At 47.4% G+C, this 18330-nt stretch overlaps 1 protein-coding gene across 1 annotated transcript in view; it reads right to left on the bottom strand.

Annotated features, from left to right (window-relative positions):
* The window catches only part of PRKCE (protein kinase C epsilon), a gene marked incomplete at both ends in the record, with an annotated part of 526950 nt that overhangs the window by 13651 nt on the left and 494969 nt on the right, over positions 1 to 18330 (bottom strand). The window contains 2 exons of the mRNA XM_080711937.1: positions 11179 to 11325; positions 17948 to 18136. Of these exons, the coding sequence (XP_080568063.1) occupies positions 11179 to 11325; positions 17948 to 18136 (336 nt within the window). The remainder of the gene's footprint in view (positions 1 to 11178; positions 11326 to 17947; positions 18137 to 18330) is intronic.

Raw genomic sequence — 18330 nt, 5'->3', positions numbered from 1 at the left:
TCCTGAAGTAGGAAAAGGGGTACTGAGAGGTCCAGGGGCTGAACATGATGTGGAGAATGCTGTGTGGATATCCAGGAATAAAAGGCCTCAGGAAGAGACAGCGCACTGCTTTTTGTGACCTCGCTGGGGCACGAGTTTGCTCAGCTAGGCTCTGTGGGCAGCTGGCCCCACACAGGGGGTCATGCAACATAAGGTCTAAGGCTGGAGACACATCAGGTGCAATGGCAAACAATGGCCTTGCTCTGCTTCTAACTGTGGAACTGTTTTTCATCTGCTTTCCAAAGCAGTGTCGTTGTTAACTGCTATTGGGGTTTAGCTATTTTAGGGATATTTTCGATACTCACAGGAGAAACTTTCTAGTCTCCTCCTGGCAAAGGTCATGCTCCTCCACTCACTGGTCTCCTCCCTAGCCTTATATTTATAAAACTGTTCTAGATAGAAATCAGCTCTCTTGGACTGGGATTTATTATTGTGCTTCCTGTTGGCTTTGAAACAGGAACTGTGAACATTTGAATATGTTCCTCTCAAATCAAGATGGGTTCAATCTTCTTCTCTCACCATTCTACAAGGATTTCAGGTTTCCTAATGCAGAATTGAATTGCTCCAAATATCCAGGCTTAGACTGGACTTGATCTTTTCCTTTCACAAAAGTGCAAGGATAGTTTATAGATGGACCTGGGAGAGAAACACTCACTGGAAAAACATGGGAGATTTACAGAGTTCCTTCATTCATCCATAAATATGAATATCTCTCTGTGCCGGAAAATGTTCTAAGTGCTGGGGATGCACCTGTGGACAAAGCAGGTGGAACTCCCTCCCTCGACAGAGAAAGCACACAGTGCTAATTGTCAGATTTCTTTAGTATTTTATTGAAATTTTCCATAATAGAAACTTAAAAACATAAGTCCCACATCTCAAAAAACATTCTGATGAATGAAGGAAGCCAGACTTACACACAGAAAGTACATACTATGTAGCTCCATTCATGTGAAACTCTGGGGGAAAAAATCTAGTCACCAGTTACAGAAAGTAGATCAGGGTTGCTTAGAGATCAGGGAACTATGGAGCTTTGGGGGAGGATGGAGATATTCTTTGTATTCAGTGTTGGGTAGATGCATGGCATATACATTTTAAAAATTCATTTAAATGTGCACTGTGGGTGATATAGCTCAGTGGCAGAGTACTTGCCTAGCATACATGAGACCCTGGGTTTGATTCCCAGCACTGCAAAATAAATAACTAACTAAATAAATAAATGTGGATACTTTAAATGAACATATTGTAGTCAATGCAAATTTTATTGTAATAATATTGATTTTTCAAACCTTATAAATCCCTGCCTTCACGAAACATGTTTACATGGAGGGGCTGGGGCTAAGGGTTAAGTTTCTCATTAAGGAAGAGAGTAGAGAGCTCTAGGGACTTGCTCTAGATGGCACCAAGAGTGGCAGCAGAGACCAAGCCCCCACTCTGTATGGTGTATTCTTTTAGCTCACTGTTGCAACACGGGGAGTGCACTTAATTCTGGAGCCCTGTATTTCGGAGTGACTATAATCTGAATCACTGTGCATGACACCCACACCTCAGGTCCTGTAGCTGAATCTGCCATGCTTCCCCATGAAAACTGTGAGCCCTGTCACCTGGACCCTAGCAAGGGGGCAGTGCTGTGGATGGGGTGTGGAGTCTGATGTGGTTTCTTATCTCAGTTATGGAGCCCCACTGTGGAGGGCTTGCCTTTCTCTCTTCCTACTTAGGGCAGATCCATTTTTTATTTCACTGGCTCAGCATTTCTTGACCCTTTCTACACCTACTTGGGCTCACATATCTGAAATATTCCACTGAAAATCTCTTCCAAGGTGGGGTAGTTTTGGAAAGGAGTAGCCAGAAAACAAAACAAAACAACAACAACAAAACCCTCAAATCAAAACAAAACAAAAGCTGGGCGTGGTGGCGCATACTTGTAATCCCAGCATTTGAGAGGCTGAGAGAAGAGAATTGAAGTTCGTGGCCAACTTCAGCTACTTAATGAGGCCCTCTGCAACTTAATGAGACCCTGCTTCAAAATAAAGAATTAAAAAAAATAGGGCTAGGGGTGTATCTCAGAGGTACAATGCCCCTGGGTTTAATCCCCAGTACCGCAAAACCTACCAACCAACCAAACAACCAACCAACCAACCAACAAATAGCCATGGAGGGGAGGTAGGCCATGAATGTGGCCAGGCCTTCTCATCCCCCCCCCCCTTACTAGAGATTGAACCCAGGGCCTTGCAATGCTACGCAAGTGTTGCACCACTGAGTTGCATTCCCAGCCCTTTTTATTTTTTGTTTAGACACAGAGTCTTGCTAAGTTGCCTAGGCTAGCCTCAAACTTACAGTCCTTCTTCTGAGGACTTCTGAGTAGCTGGGATTACAGGAATGTACCACCATGCCCGGCTCCTTCTCACTTTGAAGAGACTGAGGTTGCTATGAAATCTTAATGAACCTTTACAATGTGAAATCCCAGAATTCTAGGATAATACATGGATGTTAAGTTTAGGGAAAACCTGATTTGGTTAACATTCTCTGCACAAACATTCCCCAGAGCTTTCTTCTTCCATGACATATGTGCCCCTGGAGGTTCAAGGTCTTAATCGTGAAGGTTGATGCAGGCAAGGGAACCCTGTCAATATGAAAAATGCCCCTGGGAACCTGTAATCTTCAAAGAGCAAATGTGAGTTTGAGGGCTGCAGGACTGAGCCCCTCCAGAGGAAGGTTTGAGGTTATTTCTGCTTTAACTTTTTTTGTATGTGGTGCTGGGGATAGAACCCAGGGGCCTTCTACCTCTGGGCTACACCCCCCAAAACCTATTTTATATTTTATTTGGAAACAGGGTCTTACTAAGTTGCTAAGCACCTCACTAAGCTACTGAGGCTGGCCATGAACCTGTGATCCTCCTGTCTCAGCCTCCCAAGTACTGGGATTACAAGCGTGTGCCACCATGCTTTAACTCTGATACACAAGAGCTAGCCTCTGACCATGCTCTTTGTATTCCTGGCCACCAGATCACCCTCCAGCCTTCCCTGCAGGAATGGATAGGAGGGTATTGTTCATCTAGCAATGTGGTCCCACCTGAACAAGATCTTCTGCAAGACTGAAAAGTGGAAAGTGGCCTGACAAGGCTCCGGAGGCCTCAGGGGCCCTTCCTCCAAGCCTATTGAGTGAGGCCTTCCTCTTTGGCCATCTTTGGCCCTCTGGCCCCCAACTTTAAGAAGCAAGACTGAAAATCTTCTCCCCTACAAACACCCCTATCACTAAAGTTCTAGATTTTACCCTATTGCCAATTATTTCTGAAGTTTTTATATTATAGAGTTTCCTACTGCCCCTAAACCTTTCAAGGTGGTGGTGGCATCAGGGGATTCTTTCCCTGCTTTTGCCAACCTCCCCTCCAGAGCTATGGATAAAGCACTAGGTACATATTCAATCAATCCCTGTTGAGTATAAGTGCTTTTCTTTTGCTAAGCCTTCTCAGCTTTCTCTGCCCAGATCTAGCTCCTCCAGAAAACTGTCCTGATTTCTTCAGCTACTCTCTCCTTCCATCATGTATAGCCTGCCAAGTTCCCCCATGAGAGGAAGGGGGAGAGAGAGAAAGAGAAAAAGAGAGAGAGAGAGAGACAGACAGACAGACAGACAGACAGACAGACAGACAGACAGACAGACTTCACCTGCTTGTAGGGCAGGGCAGAAGAGATTAAGTTTAATAAACACTACTTTGATGAGCCTGCAAAGGCATATCTCAACCTAACAACCATCAAGTCATAAAGAAAAACAAAAGTATTTTCTTTATACCACTATGATGTGTAAATACATTGCACCAATAAAAAATAAATTAAAAAAAAATTTTATCTAAAAAAAAAAAAAAAAAAGAAAAACTCAGGTATTATAGATATGTCCAACCAAGCACAGGCAAACCAATGAGGGCTCAGACCCTTCCCTGGGGTGGAAGCGGGGCTGGGGGACTAACATGGTATGCTGGCTGATCCCTACCACAGGGATATTCATGTGATCAGAATTCTCAGATTGAGAACTCTCTTGTGCAGAGTCCAATATGCTCCACTGAGGCTGTTTATCTTAGAGACGTCTGGGGACTTGTTGTGCTGTGATGTCATTGGTGACCACCACCACTGCAGGGCAGGGGCACCGAGAGCCCCACAGCTGTGTTCAATGAAAACACTGCTGAGAATGACGACAGGGAAAGTGAAGGTGGTGAGTAAGTTCACAGAATAAAAGGGGGTGGTCGAGACTGTGGGGAAACTTGAGGTGTTCTCCCAAGGGGCAAAAAGGCTCAGAGTTCTGGCACCTCCCTCCTCCAGGTACCCCAGCTCAGAGCAGGAGCTGTGCAAGAGTTACGCTCCATCAGATATCTGGAGATTTTTGATTGGTTCCTTCCCAGTCTCCAGGTGCCTTTCTGCCCCTAAGGCTGCTGCCCTGAGCAGATGTGCCACCTACTCCTCTGGACTCTAAACCTCAACCCCCTTGGCCTGAGACTTTCTCCGTTTTCCTTCTCATTCTGAGGACTTGCTGTATGTCAGATACTGTGCTCATCTCCAGGATCCCACAGGCCACACTGGAACCTGGCTGCATCTAATTGTAAAGCCCAGCTTCCAAACATCACACCGCCTCCTGTAATCCTTAACTTCTGGTTCTTGGGATGAGAGAAAAAGGGCTTTAACTGGCTGGGGTCAGAGGTGGGGAATGCACATAAGGGAATTAAAACGCCCTGAGACGCTATACTGTACAATGCATCTTAGGTTTGCTATTCATCTTGTTTATAATTCTGCAAGGGAGGTATTCTCATCCCATTTTACAGATAAGGAGGCCAGAGGTCCAGGGCTGAAGTGAATTCCCCAGATCACATGGCTGTCCTGATAGCCATCATATTCCAGCCAGTCTCCCTGAGGTCAAAGCCAGTCCCCTGTCCTCTGTCTCCATGCTGTCACCGGAGTCACTGACACAAACAGGTTTCTGGATCTTTCCCACCCTCCCATGTGGTCTGGAGCCCTGTATCTTTGAGGGAGTTGTAGTCTCCTGGAGGCTAAAGGCTCTCAGTATGGCATGGCTGTCGTCCAGGGACATGTCCTAGTGGAAGGCTGCAGGACTGTCTGAATCCTGCTCCTGCTCCGCCAGGATGGGGGATGAAATGGTGTCTAATGTCCTCTGGCCTCCAGTGTCATGGTCCAGGCTATCATGGACTCTGAGCAGGCGGGCTGGCCTTAGGGGAAGGGGCTGCCCGCTCAGCAGGGCTCCTCCTTGGGACTCTAGGTAGGTGAGGGTGTGAAGGTCTTGAGCCCACTTCCCAGGTTTTCTCTTAGCACAGCCCAGTCATGCAAGAGCATGCAGGAGGGGCCTCCCTCAGGGGTCCTGCCATGCAGCGTGGATGGCTGAATGGAGACGGATCATGAGGTTGAAAGGGGCTTCTATGTCACCGGGCCTGCGGGCTCACCTACCTGGAAAGACTCCCCACTCTGGAGGCCTTACCTTAAAGAGGGACATTCACACTGAAGCAAACTTGAAAAGAGAGAACATGTACACAAAGAGAAGTTTACTCCGCCGGCATTTCCCTCATGGCCTTTGGTGTTCACTGAGGACAGCTAGGATTCTGAGGTAGCAGATCTCTTTCTCCTACACTGCCCCCCATTCCAGCTGCTGAAGCCCTGGGAGCATGACCTCAGAGCCTAAAGCTCTGGGGAACAGGAATGGGTACACAGGAGGGGAGTCAGGAAGGAGCAGAATATCCCCAAGACCTGCAAGGTTGTGTGATTTCCTTTGACCATGCCAAACACATCACTCTGCCCCCTGGGTCCAGCACAAAGAAAGCCTGCCAGTAACACCAGAGCTAAATGTGCTACTTTCATTGGTGATTAGATAAAGCCACCATCTTGGAAGAAAACCCCCAACAGGATGGACCACTGGATTCTGTGTTTGGATACTTTCTCCAGTATCAAAAGCTTTGGTAAAAAGCTTTGCTGGGTTTCCTATTTCCCTACCCACCAGCTGCTGGGGTACCTGCCAATAAAACATCCTCCTTGCTCTGGAGCCAGCCCCAGAAAATTGATCTGAGTTCATGTTGGTACAAAGTTCTTGGTCAGGTGCTGGTGATCTATTGTTTGTGCAAAACCAGTTGGGTACATGGTGGATAGGAGGAATAGAAAAGGAAACGTGGAACAGGGAGGGTATACAAGAGGGCTGGGGGACAATGAGAGGAAAATTTCCATGCTTAAAAGTGTTCTGGATGGAAGTTAGTACAAGGGGTGATAACCGGAAACCAAGAAACCCGGGTGCACTTATGACAGCTGGTGAATTGGAGAAGGGGTCACATAGGGTGGCTCAGGCGCCAGGATAGCAGAAACGTCAGTTTAGCAAACATCTCAGGAAGGCAAGAGCCCAGAGGGGACAGCAGCCTGTGGAGATATGTGATAGAACCTGACCAGAGGCCAAATTCCAACCTGGAATCCGGACAATCTCCTTGGTGGTATCTTCAGAGGGCCAGGCTTCCTGTGGGGGGATGGTGGTGCTGGGAGCTGGTCTCCCCATCAGCCCCTGTGGGCATAAGCCAGGGGCCCAGGCAGAGGATAGCCTCGGTGGTCCTGGCAGGTTCCACGGCACAGCTCCACTGCACAGTGGGTGTGGCAGGGGCAGGAGCCCTGGACAAACAACACTGCGTCCTGACTCTTCTCAAGTCCCAGACTGGACAATATGACCATTCCCAGCCTTACCTCCAGCACCTGACATACCACCTGACAAAACCAATTCCTTCCTGAATCAGACGGGCTGCTCCCCTCCCTGGCCCTGGTGACTCAGGTCCGCAAGGCAGCTGAGGAGTGGGGCAATAGCTATTGAGCAGGTTTGGGGGACTGATGGTTTTCTGGTGAAATGTCAACAGACAGAGCACAGCCTCAGGGGAGGGAGCCACCCCCAGATGAAGGAATCCAGGGCTTTTTTGTTACACCCCCCACACACACTTGGCTGGATTGCCCTGGAGACACTCTACCTCACCGAGTGAGGGCCGCTGCCCACCTGCTTTCTTTGCTCCTTTAAAAATAGGCCAGTGTCTCCTGTGGCCATTGCCAACCATGAAGCCGGTGATGTTTGCCATAGACTTGGTCTTTCCCTTCTTACACTGTCTTTCCTTTGACTGGGACTCTGTCCCTAAGACCCTAAAACTAAGAGGTTCACACTGTTCCTGGCTGATAGTAGTTCCCTCCCTGGCTGCTTCTTCAAGCTTTCCTGCTCTTCTCTGTCAAAGTTCTTTCTCAGTTCACCTGCTGTGTCATCCAGTACAGGACACCTCAAAGAAAGCTAGCTGGTCCCCTGAGCTGGTTAGAGGGGGCAATGGCTCATGAAAATCTGGCATGAGGTTCTGCACTAATCCTATCAGACTGTCTGAGATGACAAGTACAGTATGTTCATCACTGCAGTGGCTTTAATACAACTTTATATCTGTTTCTGCCACACTGAAGCCCACCGGTGTCATTTTCATATTTCAGAAAAGAATTATCAATTTAGGGACAGAGTTGGGACGTTTTCTTGACAACTAATTAGATGTGAAATGATTTTTTCTTTACCCATTTTGATAAGTTTCTTGAGAGAATTCTCTGGTCCCAAAGATGGAAATGTGGTCAGGTATTTGAATAGCGTGAATAAGTCTTCAAAGACCTTGGCTGAGCACTTTGTAAGGATCCACATGATCCCGTCAACATGTGGCCGGAAACACCTCTTTCACACTGTTTCTTGCTTCTTTCTTCCAGATGTTGTAATCCGCTCCTCCAAACTGAACTTAAACCAGCTTAATAGAACTTTTTCCTGAACACCCTGCCACCAGCATTGAGGATAACTATGAAGGTCTGGGGCGGGGCAAGCAGGAGTATGCACAGAAGACAGTTGCCATAGCAACGGTGAGGAGGGTCTTTAGGAAATGGGCTAAGTCACATTGTTGGGAGCTTCTGATGGCCCATGTCCTCTCTCTTTGCCATCCACTCAGGTGATCGAGGAGCCCCCATAAAGCCACTTGAGCTCCAAGCAGAGGATGTAAGCAGAGTCTTGCTCTTGGGTCCCTGGTGTGGGTTCTGCAGAGGCCCAAGGAAGGGAAGCCCTGGTGCTTTGTTTTCCAGGGGCCCCGAGGAGGTGGAGTCTCACCTGGCCCCCTTGACCTAGGAAGTGCTTCCTCCTGCTGGCTCCTGGGGCCCTGCATACCTCTGTACACAGGAGCACCTTCATACCTGGCCAGAGACAGCTTGAGGGGGTTCCTAAGTGTGGGGGCCAAGGTGAAGCCTGTGTGTTAGTGGAAAAAGTCACCTGCCAGCCTCCTTCTAGTCAGTCCCTCACTCTCTTCCTTTCTCCTCTGTACGAGTTCTGCCCCAGCCTCGGCCCACAGTCACCATATGCCTGTTCTTCAGGGCCCTCCCTCTTCCCTTTCTCTGGGGGAGGAGAACACTGTCCAAATCGTGACAGCCCCACCAGAAGCCCTGCCCCTTCCCTGTCCTAGGCCCAAAGGCTGGCAGCAGATGAGGCCCTCCTGGGATCAGGGCTCTGGAGCCTGGAGTCTCAGGGCTGCCTAACTCCCCAGGCCCCGGCCTCCATTGGAGTTGAGTGGAAGCTCCCAGGAGAGGCCTGTGGCAGTCAAGGTCCTATTACCTACCCTGCATAACTCAGGGAGAGCTTGACTCCATGAATCATATGTTAAAACATCCTTTTTGGCTTATGTTTAAATCCCTTCCTCCCTTCCTTCTAGGTCTCTCTACAGACTTTCCTGGCTTCCTCTGACCACACCAGTTTTGCTTTCTTACCAGTCTTTCTTTCAACCCTGGCTACCTCCATGCTGGCCCAAGTCCCACAGAGCAGGCTGCTTTCAATTCCCATCCATCCCCATTGGGGCTGGCACTCCTCAAGCCTAGCTGAAAGTGGTTTTGCTGGCCTAGAGTCTCTAGGTAAGTTTAGGCTTTTTTTGTGGATTGGCGCTGACATCTGGTCAACCATGATCTCTTCCTGGATTTCTTTTGCTAAGACCTGGACTTGTTTCGTTTGATTTTGCATTTTTGTTTTTGTTTTCAATACTGGGGATTGATCCCAGGACCATTCTACCTCTGAGGTACATCCCCAGCTCTTTTTTTTTTTTTTTTTCCCCCAGCAGTACTGGGGATGGAACCCAGTGCCATTCCACCTCTGAGCTATACCCTCAGCCCATTTATTTATTTATTTATTTATTTATTTATTTATTTATTTATTTATTTGCAGTACCAGGGATGGAACCCAGGAATACTGTACCTCTGAGCTACACCCCAGCCCTAGTTTTTAGTCTTTTTATTTTTGAAACAGGTACTCAGTGAATTGCGAAGGGCCTTGCCAAGTAGCTGAGGCTGTCTGAGAACTGTGATCCTCCATTCTCCACCTCCTCAATGCTGGGATTATAAACATGTGCTACCACACCTGGCTATTCTTTATTTTGAAACAGTGTCTCGCTGAGTTGCAAAAGGATCTAAGTAGCAGAGGCTGTTCAAGAACTGCAATCTTCCTGCCTCAGCCTCCCAAATGCTGGGATTACAAGCTCTTTTTACTTTTTATTTTTATTTTTAAATTATTTTTAATTTTTTTACTTTTTATTTTTAAATAGGGTTTAATTAAATTGCTGAGGCTGGTCTCAAACCTGGGATTCTCCTGTCTCAGCCTCCCAAGTGCTAGGATTATAGGCCTGTGCCACCACACCCAGTTCTGTACTTCTAGCTCTATTTCTTTTTTTCTTTTGAGTTGGTTAACTTAGATTTAATCTAAATTAAAATTTGCCCTTAGATCTAAGCCTTTAGTTTTTCTCTCCTCCTTGGTGAAGTCTTTGGTGATCTCCTTTCCCATTTTATAGGGGCCTCAGTTAATCTTGTTCTTCAAAACCACTTGTAAAGGTCCCTAGCCCCAGTCATCAGGCAGGCTAGCATGTATAGTAGACCATTTGGCTGCAGGGGAAAGTCAGCCTGAGGGTTTGTTTGCATCCCAAACCCTCCTTGTCCACCAAACCCACCATATGAGTTTGGTGCAGAAGGACCAGACCTATGGTGACATGGGCCAGAGTGGAGGAGATGTTAACAATAAAAGAAGGTAAACCTAAATCTAGCCTGTCCTGAGCTGTGCCCCCCCACCAAAAAAAAAAAAAAACCCTGCAAGTCAGAAGAGGAAGTACATGAGAAATAGTGACAGGACTGAGCATTCAGGAAGACCCACCTGCCTTGCTCCAGTCTGGCTCAGGCCTGGACCACACCCATCAGCTGAGGGTTACCTCATGGAACATTGCCAAGAATTGCAGCATTACTGAGAAAGCCTCCTTAGGAAATTTCCCTTAGTTGGAATTCCTCTGCAGATCTACAGAGTACTCACAGTGGGTCTTTTTTGTACTTTGAGGTGGAGACAGGACCACAGGATGATCTACAGGTCCTTGCTGCCTGGACCACAAGCCCCACAGCTCTGGTCTCATGCCCAATAAACTCTTATATTATATCTACCCCTTCAACTGGCAAGATGCCTGTCATGTGCTGTGCAAAGGTTCAGCCTTAATGATTGCTTGCCTCATTGGGTTACAAAGCAACAGAATTTAAGATCTCTCCTGCACAAGCACACATTCTCTGTCTCTTGCCTTCCCTCTTGAGATCACGGTGGGCCACTCCCCTCTCCAGCTGAAGGCCACCACCAGAAGGTAGTCTTCATTTTCCAAGTTAAGCTCAGAGTGAAGCTTACTCCTCTCTTCAACCCCTGAGCCTCACATGTCCTTTATTTGCCTAGTAGCGACTGGCAAGGCAATAGTCAGGACTTTGTTTTTGCGGCCAAGAGAAGGCAGAGGAAGGAGAGGGTCTAAGGAGGCCTCCCAGAAAGAGCCTCACGGCACATACTTTCCAAGGACATACCCTCCTCCCAGCCTTCAGTTTCCCACTGAGATAGTGGCCCACCTGGCACTCACTGAGTGCCTACTTCCTGATCCATGCTGGTGTCATAGAATGACCATAACTACTAGTCAGTTAATTTCATATAAAATTAACTCACTTAAAATATTATCTGTAAAGAAACCTTGCATCTCTACCAGGCATGGAAAACCAGCATTACTTGTGATTTTTATTTGATAAAAAATAAAAAGATAAATCTTGATTGAAATAGTCAACTTACAATTCTCGGTTTGAAGGGTGGCTTGATCTTCTTCTGTTCCAGGAGCACCCAGTCGATCTCCTTGAAAAAGGGGTGCTGCTTGATGGCATCCTCGCCATTCTGTGTGGCCACACAGCCCAGGCGCTTGTGGGGGTTCTTGGTCATGAACTGCAGAGATGAGGACATAACACAGAATCACTGGCAGAGCTTGGGAAGAACAGGCTGTTCGTAGGGGACAGAAGCCAGCCCAGCAAAGTCCTTCAAGTCACCACTTGGGTCTGATTTTGTACTTTTAGGGGCCTCACTTCTCAGGGTATTCCCAAATTCTCACATAGATATAGTATGTGCCAATCACTGTTCTAAACACAGTGTCTATCATAGGTTTCCAACCTTACCACCCCCTTTGAAGAAAAAAAAACACATACTCAGAGTCCCCCCTGGGCACTTCCACCCCCCCCCTTTATTTTATTCAACATGCCCAATTGTGCCCAAGGTACAACCACCCCCTCTGGATCATTCTAGCATTCTCCCCAGGGGCAGTATTGCCAACTATGGAAACTTATGGATTAACTAATTTCATCCTCACACAGCCCTACTAGATAACATTACATCTATTTATAAGGAAGGTACTTGAGGCACATGGAGGTTAATTAACTGGGCCAAGGTCACATGGCTAGCAAGGTACCAAGTCGAGATTAGGATCTCAGGGTCTTACTGACTCTCAAATACCCCTCAGATTCTCAAGTCTTTCCAAGAAGGAGACTAAGGCCTGATAAACTCAATCATGGCAAGAGGTCAAGTTTTTCTGAGGTAAGGAAAGATCAGGTATGCACATGCAGGTGCACGAGAAAAGATGCCTCCTGCTTCCTGTGTCTAGATCCAGGCCCTTCCCACTTTTTAAATATTTGAATTTGAAGTCTCTACACCAGGATGCCCATGTAGGTCAAAGGTAGGAACACAAGAAAAGAAATGGCTATTGCTTTTCAGTACATGTGAAACCCCACTGCTGAGTACTTTCTAGGTGGCATCCTGTGACCCCTACACACCCAGGGGAATTTATTTCTATTGAGTCAGTCCTGATGGTAAGCATTACTCTAAAGGAGCACAAGTGTACCGACATAATCTACAACTAAATGCTCATAGGCAGAAATATGTCTGATAGTCACCCAAAATAAAGGTGTGTATGCATGTGTGTGTGAGTGTGTGTTAGAAACAAAGTACTACATTTAACAGGGTGAAGGTTGAGTGTTTATGTCTAAATAAGGAACTATAATCCAAAGGAAAAAATCTGTAATGGCTGAAGTTCAGAGTTCATCAGCAAGGAAGATTTTTCTTGGGCAGGAAGTACATCCTACTATCTTCTCTTCTGGTGCCCTTGAAACCAAAGCCCATGGATGCAGGCTCAATGGTACTGGAAGAGGATAGCCCAGATAAGAGTGATAAGGAGTGCAGAAGAGACTTGAATCAGAATAGTACAAGAGCACTTCATCTTTCTAATCTACAAGTCAGGGGGTGGCCCCTACTTGAAACCCTAGGAAGTCCCATACCAAGAAGTTCATGCGTGTGTGTGTGTGTGTGTGTGTGTGTGTGTGTGTGTGTGTGGTACTAGAGAAGGAGCATTTTACCTCTGAGTTACACCCCCAACCCTATTATATATATTTTTATTTTGAAACAGAGTCTCACTAAGTTGCGAAGGGCCTCAATAAATTGCAGAGGTTGACAATGAACCTGAGACCCTTCGGTCTCAGTCTCCCACGTACTGGGATTAAACGTATGAAGTATCACACCTAGTCCATGCTTCTTAGTCTGGCACATAGGAACCTCTCACCTGAACCAACTACCTCGCTGTCCCTTTCACCTCTGGTGAATGCCCCTCTCCAGTCCTTGAGCATTCTCTAAGAACCAACAAAATACTGCTTCATCTGGGAAAGTTTCCCAGATTCCCTCCCTGTTCATATCTTGAACCCCATGTTTCTTGTTTATTTGAATTAAAATTTATCTAAATAGTACTTTTCCTTGGTGAGGTCAATGATTCAGAAATCAGTCCCTCCTGCCCAGTACCTGGCTTGGTGTCTGCCTCCCTGTACCCAGTAGGCTGTAATGACTAATTGGAGGCTGAAGGCTGAGCCTCAGGACACTGCTGAGGATGAGGGGCAACAGGACAGCCATTTACTGTTGTGTAGGTTGTATACTTCATGACTCCGATGCAAACAGTTTTCTCTAGAATTCTGTACCACTTTCAGTGGCCCTCAGAGGCCCAGCTCAGTGACTAGAGTTTTAGAAAACCTGGTCTGGCTCTAAAATCAAGTGACAATGTGAGGAAATAGAGGGTTCCAAGGTCAAGGGAGTAGATGACTCCTCCTCAGCTCTTTCTGGCTCCTCTCCTAAGAGGGGAAGTATGGGGGATAGTAGGACGGACATCCCAGGAAACCTCCCTAGAGCCAGAAACACTTCTCATAGACACCAACCAGCTGACAGTGTGAGCTCAAGATCAGAATTGCTCCAGGTCAACATGCTTCAGCCTTGGTGTTACTGACATTTTGGACCGGATACTTCTTAGTTGTGGAGAGCAACATTGTAAGCTATTCAGCAACACCCCTGGCCTCTACCCTTTATGTTCCAGAAGCAATTCCACACCCAGAGTGGCATGACAGAGTGCAGGGGGGGGGAGAGGGGGAGGGGGGAGAGAGGGGGGAGGGAGGGGGAGAGAGAGAGAGAGAGAGAGAGAGAGAGAGAGAGAGATCCCCAGTGAAGAACAACTGTCCAGGATCATCCAAAATAAGAAGACTAGAAGAGGGCTGAGCTGGTGCCAGGGTCTGGGGAGCAGCCAGCTCTGCTGGACACCATGTTTTGGCTACCAAAGAGGCTGGAAGCTCCTCCTCAGCTCTTTGGCTGACATGGGATCAGATGGTCTCTAAGCTAGATCTGTGCCCCAGAAGGTCCTCTATGGTGGACCCACATGGGAGCTCCAGAGTGAAAGGACAGGCAGGACGAATGAATACACATCTATCAAGGTACATCACTGAATAGAAAAGGCAAGATTCCACACTTGAGAGGAGAATGAGATGTATATTCAGTTATCTAAAATTTGTATTAAAAAGGTAAAGAAATAGAACTGATATTTGTATTTGCTTGTACATGCCAGAAGAAATCCTGGAAGAATATTATAAAAATGTAAAAAGAGAGTCACCCCCAGGCAAAGGGTGTGAGAAATGGGCAGAGAGATGACTTAGAGACTTTTGTCTAGATCCCATTTTATACGTTTTACTCTTTTAAAACCATGTGACTGCATTACCTATCCTAACATGCAAGCAAATAATGATACAATAAAGCCTTAATATATAAACTATAAAAAAAGGAATTCAATGTGAGAGGTTGGGTGGGCTCATGAGAAACTGGGCCCTTCCTACCAAAGGCTCTGCTTTCTGGAAGGGAAGTTATGGAACTGGCTAAAGAGAACAGAGTCTACCAGAGTCACTTTGGGATACTAAAAGCCTCTCTGAGTGCTGGCCTGGCAGGTGCTCAGTACTTGTCCATTAAAGTCTCCCTATCTCCTTTCCATCGACATGTCAGCCTCCACCCTGCACAAAGTGCTGTGATGAGTGATGGGGATACTGTGAGCATGGGAGAGACATGCTCCCTGCACTCCTGGAGCATGTAGAAGTGTAAAGGAGGCAGAGAGAACCAGTAGCCATCCAAGGGAATTAGTTAACTGAGATTGGGATGAATACCAGAGAAGCATAGCAGGTTGTAAGCCTGTCCCAGGGAAGGGCCCTTCTGGGAAGAGAAAGCTGGCAAAGGTTCCTCAGGGAAAAAATACTGAGTCTGGGACTTGAAGGAGCTGCAAGAAATACCCAGGGAAAAGGGAAGAGATGGAGGGTGAACAGGGAGAAGGAAGATGGCAGAAGTGCAGAGAGAGAGAGGAAAAAAAAAGAGAGAGAGAGAAAGAGAGAGAGAGAGAGAGAGAGAGAGAGAGAGAGAGAGATAGAGAGAGAAAGAAAGAAAGAAAGAGAGAAAGAAAGAAAGAAAGAAAGAAAGAAAGAAAGAAAGAGAAACTGCATGCTGGCTGACATGGCCCGACCCAGCCCAGCCCAGCCCAGCCAGAGAATGGCTGAGTCATGTGGGTAGGCCTCCATGTACCACCATGGGGTTTGCATTGAAGACCTGGCTCTTCCTCTAACCACAGTATACAGTGACAGCTGAGTTTTAAATAGGGCATGAGGTTTGAGATGCTTGAGGTAGAGAGATAGCAAGAATGTCACGGATGCTCTGAAGACATCCCATGGAGCCCCTGGGGCAGGTGGTGACAGCTCAGACTTGAGTGGTAGAGCTGGAAAATGGAGAAAGTTAATCAAGATGGAACATTTTAGGAGGAAAAATAGACTTGATTATTGACTAGATGGGATGTAGAGGTGCAATGTCAAGGAGGACGCTCACATTTCTGGCTGTGCAGGTAGGAGGGCTGGCTGGGTGCTGTATACTGAACAGAGGAGCTTGGGAGTGAGCAGATTTGAAGAATATTGTTCTGGAGCTAAGTTCTGGGCTGTACTGACTGTGAGGGGCCTTTGGTAGCTGGGTAGAGGTTTTGAGGAAGGAACTAAGAACACAAGCTGGAAGCTGGAAGGTGGGTTTGGTGCTTGCCAGACACCCCTGAGCTGCAGGTTTGCTGACACCAGTAAAGAGCACAGGGTAAGGAGGGGAGCACTGGGCTGGCAGAGGGTCTGGGATCTAAGAGGGTTCAGCATGAGTCCTGAGGAGAGTTAGGAAGTGACCAGAATACACTCATGACAGGATCAGAGGAGTCACCAGCAAGGAGCTAGGAAGGGCAGGCATCAAAGATCGACACCCAAGGGCAACTCATGTAGGAGTTTGCTTTGGCCCCTGCATTCCTATTAATTGTACTGGTTATAATTATTTAACATGGAGAGATTTTGCATAAAAATCTGGATTTGAATGCTTCCTTTTGAAAGCCAGGGCTAAGGGATGCGACATCCTCATTGCCGAGGGTGACAATCAGCTGCAGCCAAGTACTGACATGCCTGAGACAGGTGTGGGCTCTCCAGCTGGCCCTGCCCCTCCAGTCTCAATTCGCCTGCCACATTACTTCACCAGATCTTATAGACATTTAACTCTGCAGTCTCTGGTGTAAAGATCTGGGAGCTACACCTCTGCTGTCCCCATGAAGATCTTGCAGCCCCTGCAATGGGCCAGGCACTGTTCCTAGGCCTTAGAATGCATCTGTGAAATAAAGTGACAACATGCCTGCCCCCTTGGAGCTTATGTTCTTTTGGAAACAAACAGACAGTAAACATAGCACATAATTTTATAACGTGTGCAATGCTATCAGGGATAAATAGAGTAGGATAAGGGGGGATAGGGAGGGTGGCAAGTTTTAATTTTCCAAGGGGTGGGGTCGACAGAGTAAGCATCACTGAAAAGGTACTACTTGAAAATATCCACACATAGAGGCAGAAGAAGAGGCAGCAAAGGAGATGGCGAAGAGGCTGCCAGAATGCCAGGGCAGCCCAGGGCCCAGTGCCAGAGAGCCAGAGAGCGAGGACAAAGAGGGCTTTAACACAGGAACCCAGCTGAGCTGGTGAATGTGGCTGGGAGGCTCTAAGGCTGGAGGTCATAGAAGCCTCAGGAAGCCAGGGGTGTGAGGCAGAATGAGGGTGAGGCCATAGAGGCAGGAGGTACATGTGCTCCCAGAGACCTGCAAAAGGATCTTAATTCTTGTGAAATTTTTCATATGATGATTAGTGTTAATTAATTATGACAAGTGATACTGTTTTTCCAACTATGATAATGACATCAATTTCTTTGTAAAATAAGTAAAATTAAGTAAATATCTGGAGCCAAGTAAAAGGACAAGAAAAGTGAATAATGAAGCAAAAGGTGCCTGAATATGACAGAATGTGTAGATGTGGCCTGCAAACTACTGGGCTTCGGGGCATCCTGACGGGGTAAAAGCCAGGATGAGAAATTGAGGCTCCCAGCTGTCTCCCTGGCCCTGCCTCAGCCCAGCAGGGTGAACATCCCTACAAGGGACATCACTGACTTAACACAGTACAAGTGTCATTATGCTGCAGAAGTGGCTATGATGAGAAGGTACACAATGTTGTCATATGTGAGGGACGACATGTCTCTATGACGTGTCTGAACCCAGCAAGGCTGCACTGAGCTTGAGTGGGTGGCATCTTTTCTGTCTGGTCTACTCAGCCACAATGATGCTGTTGTGGACAGGGGTGGGCAGTGCCTTCCTCCCTCCTTTCTCTTCCCCATCATGGGCCCCTTCTCTGCCAGGAGGAACCTGTCTATATTGGGGCCCATAATAGGAAGAGAGAGGTAGGGGGGAAAAAAGAACACTTCCCACCCCTGTCCACTCACTGTGAGTGTAAGATGATGACCTCAGCTGGGTGGGATCTGCCCCCTTGGAGATGCTGGGGACACAGATGCACACAGCATACCATCTCAGGAAACACACACACACACACACACACACACACACACACACACGTACTGTCCCTGCCCCATTCTCAGCAGCAGCCAGTGAACCCTGACGGAACTCCCCTCGGTGTCACACTTGACACCAGTCAAGTGGTGTCAAGTCACCAGTGGTGATTTCTCCATCAGTGGTGAGAAGAGGTGGAGGAAAGGGAAGAAAAAGAATTGTGTGTGTATGTATGCTTGTATGCATGTGTGTGTGTGTGTGTGTGTGTGTGTGTGTGTGTGTGACACATGTGTGTAGGGGAGCAGCCTACAGAGCCACCAGTCAGGGGCAAAGACTCACAGCTTTTAAGATGCTGACAGCCTCCTTGCTGAGCCAGACGGGGTACAGCACATCATCATGGAGAATGGACTCAAACAGGTCATCCTCGTTGTCGGCCTCAAAGGGGGGCTGCCCAGCCATCATCTCATACATCAGCACCCCCAGGGCCCACCAGTCCACTGAGGGGCCGTACTCCAACTCCTGCAGGATCTGCTCAAGAAACAGGCAATGTCAGGGACCACCAATGTAATACCCCACCACAGATGCCCTGGGGAGGTCTACAGCATTTCCAACTTGCTCCTCCATAAAGCGGAGCTGAGTAACCTAAGAGGAGAGTCTAAAACAAAACAGTCAGTAAGAGGTGAGTCTAGAGGCCACTTTGTCAGAGGCCGACTCTCATCTCT

The sequence above is a fragment of the Muscardinus avellanarius genome (genome assembly GCF_963383645.1).
Source record: "Muscardinus avellanarius genome assembly, chromosome: 15".
Taxonomy (NCBI): Eukaryota; Metazoa; Chordata; class Mammalia; order Rodentia; family Gliridae; genus Muscardinus; species Muscardinus avellanarius.
Note: the sequence above shows the minus strand (reverse complement) of the source record. Positions and strands in the feature narration are given on the sequence as shown.